Below are 8,052 nucleotides of genomic sequence, written 5' to 3' on the forward strand. Positions count from 1 at the left end.
AGATCAAGGACGTCAACGTCTTTTGGACCTGATTTTTAACATACTTGTTGGAAAATAATCCTCAAACGTTCAAGGAGGCAATGTCATCTCCAGAAGCTACTTATTGGAAAGAAGCAATAAATAGCGAGATTGAATCCATAATGCAAAATCATACATGGGAATTGGTGGATTTACCACCAGGTTCCAAGACTTTGGGATATAAATGGATATTCACAAAGAAATTTAGGACTGATGGATCAATCGACAAGTATAAAGCTAGACTTGTGGTCAAAGGCTTTAGACAAAAGGAAGGATTGGATTATTTTGGCACTTACTCTCCAGTTACAAGAATAACTTCCATAAGGATGCTAATAGCAATAGCATCAATACATGGATTTGAGATACATCAAATGGATGTAAAGACGGCATTCTTGAATGGTGAGTTAGATGAAGAAATATACATGGAACAACCCGAAGGGTTTATTGCTCCTGGACAAGAAAGGAAAGTTTGCAAGTTTGTTAAATCTTTATATGGATTAAAACAAGCACCTAAACAATGGCATGAGAAATTTGACAATGCAATGTTGTCAAACGGTTTCAAAATAAACGAGTGTGACAAGTGTGTCTATGTCAAAAAGCACTTTCAAAAGGGATGTGTCATTGTTTGTCTCTATGTAGACGATATGCTAATTTTGGGTAGTAATATGGATGTCATAAAATCTACCAAACAAATGTTGTCTAGCAAGTCTGACATGAAAGATTTAGGTGTCGCTGATGTTATCCTAGGAATTAAGATCTCTAGGATGGATGATGGACTTGTTCTATCACAATCTCATTACATTGAGACGATTCTTGACAAGTTCAAGAAATGTAACATCACACCAAAAAGGTCACCAGTTGACGTAAATCTTCATTTAGCCAAAAATACTGGAGATAGCATATCTCAACTATAATACTCTCGTATACTTGGTAGTTTAATGTATGTCATGAACTGTACAAGGCCTGACATAGCATACTCTGTAAGCAAGTTAAGTCGATATACGAGTAATCCTGGCAAAGATCATTGGATTGCCATATTGAGAGTTTTGGGATACTTAAAGTATAGTCAGAATTTTGGTTTGCACTATACAATATATCCAGTCGTTCCAGAAGGGTACTGTGATGCTAATTGGATATCTGACACTAAAGACTCAAAGTCTACAAGTGGATATGTCTTTACACTTGGAGGTGCAGCTGTTTCTTGGAAATCCTCAAAACAAATTTGCATAGCGAGGTCCATTATGGAATCAGAATTCATAGCATTGGACAAGGCTGGAGAAGAGGCAGAGTGGCTTCGAAATTTCTTAGAGGATATTTCAACCGAAGCTCAACTCGGTTGTAAGTGGTGTGTATACAACCGTGATGACCAATCTGCTATTGGTAGAGCACAGAGTAGCATGTATAACGGGAAGTCTCGACACATACGTAGTAGACATAATACCGTTAGACAATTGCTCTCAAATGGAGTTATCTCAATCGACTATGTAAGGTCAAAAGATAACATTGCGGATCCACTTACAAAATGTTTAACAAGAGAGCAAGTAGAAAGATTATCAAGGGGAATGGGCTTAAAGCCTTTGAGATAATCAACCAAGAGTCATCATAATGAAAAAACCAACCTAGTTGACTGGAGATCCCAAGATCTAGGTTCAATGGGCCAACTGAATTATATTTGTGACTCAGTTAGCACTAGAGAGTAATATTATACTCTAACCTATTCTATATATAAGGCATTGCATATCCTTGCCAGTGAGAACCGAGGATAAGTCAAGCTTTTAATGATTTACTATATCTTGGAAAGTTATGTTATCCAAGTGGAGTATTGCGGGGATACTCTTTATAGAAATCACCTATGTTAGTGCGAAGTGGGAATTAACTACATGAGAATTTTAAAGGCAAATGTCTCAAAAGCACTATCTAAAACCAAGAAGTGTTCAAGGCCAAAATGAACACAAACGTGAGAACCAACAGTATTCGAGAAGGTATTGCGTGAAGATGATTGTCTAGGTTTATACAAACGGCTGACAGTTCAAGGACATTAATTGAAGTCTACTGATCGTCCAATTAAATCCGATCGTCTTTCATTAAGGCAAGTTCAAGGCCTCCCATGCTACTTGACCTGATGCGGTATCTTTTCATTTGTAAAAGAACAGAAATCTGATGTTTATCATAGAAGAAGCCAAATTTTCATTCATGTGGGGGATTGTTACAAAAAAAAGAATTTGCACAAATCCATTAAAATATGAATGAGTAGTTTGTCTCCCAAGTTACCCCACTTGAGATGAAATGGGTTTTTTCTTGAAACAGTACGTAATGTGATAAAAACCTTTTCAAAATGATGCACTTGTTCGAAACAGTGCATTATGCCGAAAAGGTGCGACCTTTCGAAATGTGCCTTTGGTTCAAACAAGCGCATCATGTCGAAAAGGTGTGACCTTCGAAAATAGGCACTCGGTTCAAAACAAGATACTTTATGTCGAAATGGTGTGTCTTTTGAAACATGTGACTTTTCAAAAGAGTTGCTTACTTTTTCCCAAGAGTCACCGTGTTGTTTGAAGAGGCACCACTCACCTATAAATAGTGAATGAATTTGGAGAAAAATACACCGGATCACCACGAGTTCGATCTTTCTCTTCTCCCTCCGTTCTTAGTCAAATACTATGTTGTGTGTGTTGATTCTATAGAATTGAAGTGCTAGCTTTCTATAGAAGGAAATCCGTTCTATCTTAGGAGACAGTTTTCCCATCAACCTTCAAGCACCGTGAGGGGGAAAATCTGTCTTAAGGACATAGTGTATCTACACTAGGCTCGGATTTAATTAAGAAGTACAAGACACTTACAAGACAAAAGGTTTGTATAGTTTGGTAATTGGTAAAGAGTAAGTACAATTAAGTTGTATATTCCTAACAATTTGTACATGAGGTGTATAGCGAATGGTGGAGAGAAACTATGAGATTTGAGTCTCTTCTCGTATCATGAAATGATGAATCCCATTAAATATTTTTGCGAAACATGTTATTTCAACGAGGAATGCTAGCGCACCCATTAGCTACTTCATGGTACCCTGGGTACCGAGCCCGCTAATTCAAAGACACGGTAATAATATTTGATACTACATTGTCGTATTTAGCAATTAGCATGTTAACTAATTTAAAATTATTGCTAACAACTTTAAAGATTGTTTTATTCACACACGAATTATTGATATAACTGCAAAATATGACAATAGCAGTAACAGGATTCTCGTTTTTTTTTTTTTGTGTTTGTAGTACACAATTTCATAACAAAGTACATTACAATAAACAATAAAAATGTATTAGAGTGAAGCTCGTAAGAACCGAAATCAATTTTGTGTTGTGTAGTGAAATTTGAAGCAGTCAAACGATCTACACCCTACAAGGTAGGGGTGGGCAATAGGCCGGGTCGGGCTAGCCCGGCCCTAAACATTTAAAGCCCTTCAAATATTAGGACCGGGTCGGCCCGGCCCTAAAGTCAGCATAGGGCCGGGTCACAAGTCTAAACCTCAAGCCCTTACCCTACCCTAAGCCCTCTTTAAAGGCTTTAGGGCCGAGCCTATATATTTTTTTTTTTTTTACTACATGGGTTTTAAAAACTCATTTATATTACAAAATGTACAATAATCTACAAACTCAAAGTCCAACCAATCTAGTAATAATCTTGTGTAAGTCAAAAATTTAAAATGCACATCCACAATCTAATGGTGAAGTACATCAAGAGTTCGAATTTGTTCTTTCTTGTACTCAAACCTCACTAAAATTACATTTTAAATTGAAATACATAGACAAATAATTATATTATCATTTTAAAGGAAGAAGTAATAGATATAAAGAAGAAACATAATAGTTTTGGTTAAGGGTCATGAAAGTTGTTAAACTATTTGTAATATCATAAATTATTTCTATAATAGATTCAAACAAATATAATATTACCTTTCTTCTAATTTAAAAGTGATTCAAGCTTTGTATATGGAAATGAAAATATTGGTTTTTGAACAAGTGATGGAGAAAGGTTTGAGATTACAAATGTCATTTTTCTGACAAAGATTGTTTGTTGGTTTCTATGTTACAAATGTCTGCTCTGTATTTTGCTTTAATGGTGTGGAAGGAAATCTTTAGTTTTAAACTTGGCTTGGATGTGAATAAAAATATAATTTATAAGAAATAAGTGAGAAAATAAATTGAGAATAATAAGTTATGGACTTTGACTTGATGATCAAAGGAATAAAGTTTTATTTTTATTAGGCTAGTCTTTCATTGTTCTTTGATTAAGTTGACAAGTTTTTGTTATATAAGACAAGTTATTGGAAGTACCCTTGGGTGTAAGTGATAAATTACAAAGGACAATGTTATTTTAATTGAAAATATTTAACAAAGAGTTGGACAATTATGGTATGTGTATTTATAGTGAAAGTGTGAAACGGGGCGGTTAGGGGCTTGGTTGGAGTCCGGCTAATGAGGGTGAATTAGGGTCGGCCTATGTTTTAGAATCTTAGCCCTAGCCCCGCCTAGAAGGCATTAGAAATTTTGGCGGCCCCCCTAAACTCTGTGAGGGCTTTATAGGGCTTAGGGTCGGGTCGGTCAGGGCCGGGTTAGGGTCGTTAGGGCCAAATTCCCACCCCTACTACAAAGTGGTGAGAAAAGTTGGACTCTTATTTGTCCGTTACTCACCTGGTTTTGAGGGGGTTCTGATAGGCGTCTGGCTAAGGCCCCAGTCTTTAGCTTGAGGCCCAAGTACCCATATCTATTTACATGATTTTCATGGGCTGTGCCGCTGTGGCTAACTCAACTGCAATGTTTAAATGTACTCAGCACGTCAGCAGTTGGTCACAAAATATGTCATCTACTGCGCTCTATAATTAAAAACAAATTCCTACCTTACTCTACATATTACAATTTTCCGAGTATATGTGGTGCATAAGTGTATTTCCAAGATATACTGTAATTTATAGAATAACAACTGCAAAATATGACAATAGCAGTAACAGGTATCAGGTATTAGAAGTTTGTACTTTGTATAATCGTCTTTCCACCCAAAAAAAAAAAAAAAATTACAAATGTAAACAAAGGAGTGAAAGGACAACAAAGGATCAAACTAAAGAGCAGTTTAGACGTGGTGTCGGTACAGCCGTGAGTCGGACAGCTCTAGGTGCAGTAAGGCCAAAAACATCCATCATGTCAAGTTCACTGGGCTTCATTCCATTTGGTAACTCCCATGAAAAGCAATGGACCAAGTGAGCCACTGCTAACTCTAATGAGTAAAGCCCAAGTTGCATACCAGGGCAAGATCTTCGGCCTGACCCAAAAGGAATGAATTCAAAGTCCCTTCCGTTAAAATCAGCTGCATTCTCTTTATCGAACCTTGAAGGCTTAAACATGTCGGGTTCATCCCAAGCGGTCTTGTCACGACCAATGGCCCATGCATTGATCATGATACGAGAGCGAGCTGGAATTGCGTACCCGGCAATCTCGCTATACTCAGATGTCTCATGAAGGAGGAGTGGGATCGGTGGGTGGAGTCTGAGTGTCTCTTTTACTACGAACTTGAGGTAAGGGAGTTTTTCTAGATCGGAATAATGAACTCTACGATCTAGACCTACCACTTCATTGAGTTGTTGTTGGACTTTCTTTAATTCTTCTGGGCTTTTAATCAACTCTGCCATGGCCCATTCTATGGCTGAAGCAACAGTTTCCGTGCCACCAAACATGACATCCTAGAAAGGTTGAGCAATATAAAACATTAATATGGCAATCTCAAAATGCAATCCGTCTTTATCAGAAATTCGTATACTAAAATGACGTCCATAAGATCTATGATCGCACTGTTTTGACCATGTGGAACACACCATTTAAGATTTTAAGTCCATTGACCATTTTACCAATGACATAATGAGCAGAAATAATAGACTTTTCTCTATTCATCCCTATTCCAAATGAATACTTGACTTCGTATTTGACGATTGGGCAAAGCTATTAATCAACCATTTTGTGGGGATATATATGAACCACGTGATCATTTGTCATGGTTCAAAAGTTTCGATTCAATAAGCCATCATAAAACAGAAAGGGTCAATATAATAATGCGTATGTATGTAGGTCACGAAGTCGATATACGTAGCACTAGTTCACATTTTAGTTTGTCCTACCCTATCACTCTTCTAGATTTCGCACGTACATTAAAGTGATTTGAGTCAACAGTGCTTAATACAGGGGATTCAAATTCAGCACTAAGTTGTTGTGTATTTTCTGTTCACTCAAACGTCCAACATTGAGCACCAATTCTATAGTTAAATGTTTAAAGTTTAAACACTAAAAATTCAGCACTACTTAATCTAAGCATTCAGCATAAATTTTCCCTATAATTTTTTTGCTATGTAATAAGTGTGGTTCGTTCAATATAAATTGTAAGTATATAACTTGCTATACGTACCATAATAAGGGCTTTGATGTTGTCCCTGGTGAAGCTAATGGAATCATCTGATCGACCTGTTTTGCCACTGTCGCCGTAGAAGGCAAGTAGATCATCGACCATATCTGTATCAACCTCGTCATCATTAATACCATTCTTGTTTTTCTTCTTTGCAATGTGTTCATCAATAATATTATCAATGAACCCATCAAGAGAACTGCGGGCCTTAGCGCACCTCTTGTTAAAGCCTTGTGGATCAAACGAGCTAAGAAATGGGAAGAAATCAGCAATGTTAAAGGCACCAAATAGCTTGGAAAATTCTTGCATTATCGCTACGAACTCGTCCTGACCCTCATTCGATGTCGACCCAAAAGCAGACCTGTAAGTTATATTTCTGGTGAGAGAAAATACCAATTCACCAACGTTAATGACTGACCCAGCTTTAGCCGCAACAGTTCGGATTGTGGTCTCAACTTCCTCGCTAACGGAAGCCCATGACTCGGCACGTTTTTTACTAAATACCTTTTGAGTACAAAGCTTACGCATCTGACGCCAAAAAGGGCCGTAGTGAGCAAAAGCCATGTCTGCTTGATTGTAAGTCAAGTACTTGATGTTCAAATTGGCTGGACGATTGGAGTAGATGAGGTCATTAACTTGAAGGACTTGCCGAGCAATTTCTGGAGTAGACACGGCCATCATATGGAGCTTGCCGCTTTGTAGATGAACTAGTCCGCCGTACTGGTCAGCAAGTTGCGCAAGTCCTCGGTGAGTAAGTTGATCCAATATAAACATGTTGCCTACAACTGGTAGACCTTTTGGTCCCGGAGGGTATGGTACTTTCTTCCGTGACCTTACTAGCACCCCGCATAAGAATAGTAATGGAACAACAAAAAACAGAACTACTAGGTAGAGAGATTGCTGAATGAACTCCATTCTTACTTCTGTTCTTGTTTCCTACAAAGTTTCTATCAAATTCTCTGTCACTGCTAGTCTCTTAGTATGGTTATGAGGTACGTACGTTTTGGTGCCCTGAGGTTATAGGACATTAACGAGGTTCCTTTTATAGACGTTCCAAAATTTGTTTTCATACAGATAGGTGGCTGGGAGTGTACGGGGCTGGTGCTGTCCGTTTTTGACAAATTCCGATTTGGTCTTCAAGAATTTTGGAGGAATGTAACATCTATTTTAAAATGAACTCTTTTAAAATCTCAGTTGATTTTTTTGTAGGGTAACAATATGTTGTTGTACTTGTTTAGCATGACAAGTGGCACTAAATTATTGACCCAACTCACCCACCAACCACCTTTAAAGATGGGTCTTACATCGTGTGGAGTATAAAGTAGACTTTCAGCAAGCATATAGTTCACACCATACTACAAAATATCCCGATATATCGTAATATTTGGGGATATCTATTCAAATTTCAGAGAAAGATATATAAATATCACGATATGTTCAAAGATATATACAATTATAAATATCGGTGATATTTCGATGATATTTGTGATATTTGGAGATATTTGGCGATATTTGGCGATATTTTGTGTATATAATAATTTTATTTAATATTTACCATTATATTTCAAATAAATATAAATAATGTATCAT

The 8,052-nt window shown here is 37.2% G+C and overlaps 1 protein-coding gene across 1 annotated transcript; it reads right to left on the bottom strand.

Moving 5' to 3' along the window:
* Nucleotides 1-5,031: 5,031 nt before the first annotated feature.
* Nucleotides 5,032-7,495, bottom strand: LOC147493077 (cytochrome P450 84A1-like). The gene is made up of 2 exons (XM_086566738.1): nt 6,466-7,495; nt 5,032-5,749 (listed from the first exon to the last, which is right to left on the bottom strand). The coding sequence occupies exons 1-2, from the start codon at nt 7,375-7,377 to the stop codon at nt 5,126-5,128; spliced, it is 1,536 nt and encodes a 511-aa protein (XP_086422864.1). The 5' UTR covers nt 7,378-7,495; the 3' UTR covers nt 5,032-5,125.
* Nucleotides 7,496-8,052: the final 557 nt, after the last annotated feature.

The sequence above is a fragment of the Coptis chinensis genome, chromosome 6 (genome assembly GCF_015680905.1).
Source record: "Coptis chinensis isolate HL-2020 chromosome 6, ASM1568090v1, whole genome shotgun sequence".
Classification (NCBI taxonomy): domain Eukaryota; kingdom Viridiplantae; phylum Streptophyta; class Magnoliopsida; order Ranunculales; family Ranunculaceae; genus Coptis; species Coptis chinensis.

What these genes read in the sequence shown, in the direction of transcription:
- LOC147493077 (XM_086566738.1), bottom strand. Translation starts at nt 7,377, where the DNA reads ATGGAGTTCATTCAGCAATCTCTCTACCTAGTAGTTCTGTTTTTTGTT. An exon ending in ACATCAAAGCCCTTATTATG is followed by an intron (nt 5,750 to 6,465) that starts GTACGTATAGCA and finishes CAACCTTTCTAG; the next exon opens with GATGTCATGTTTGGTGGCAC.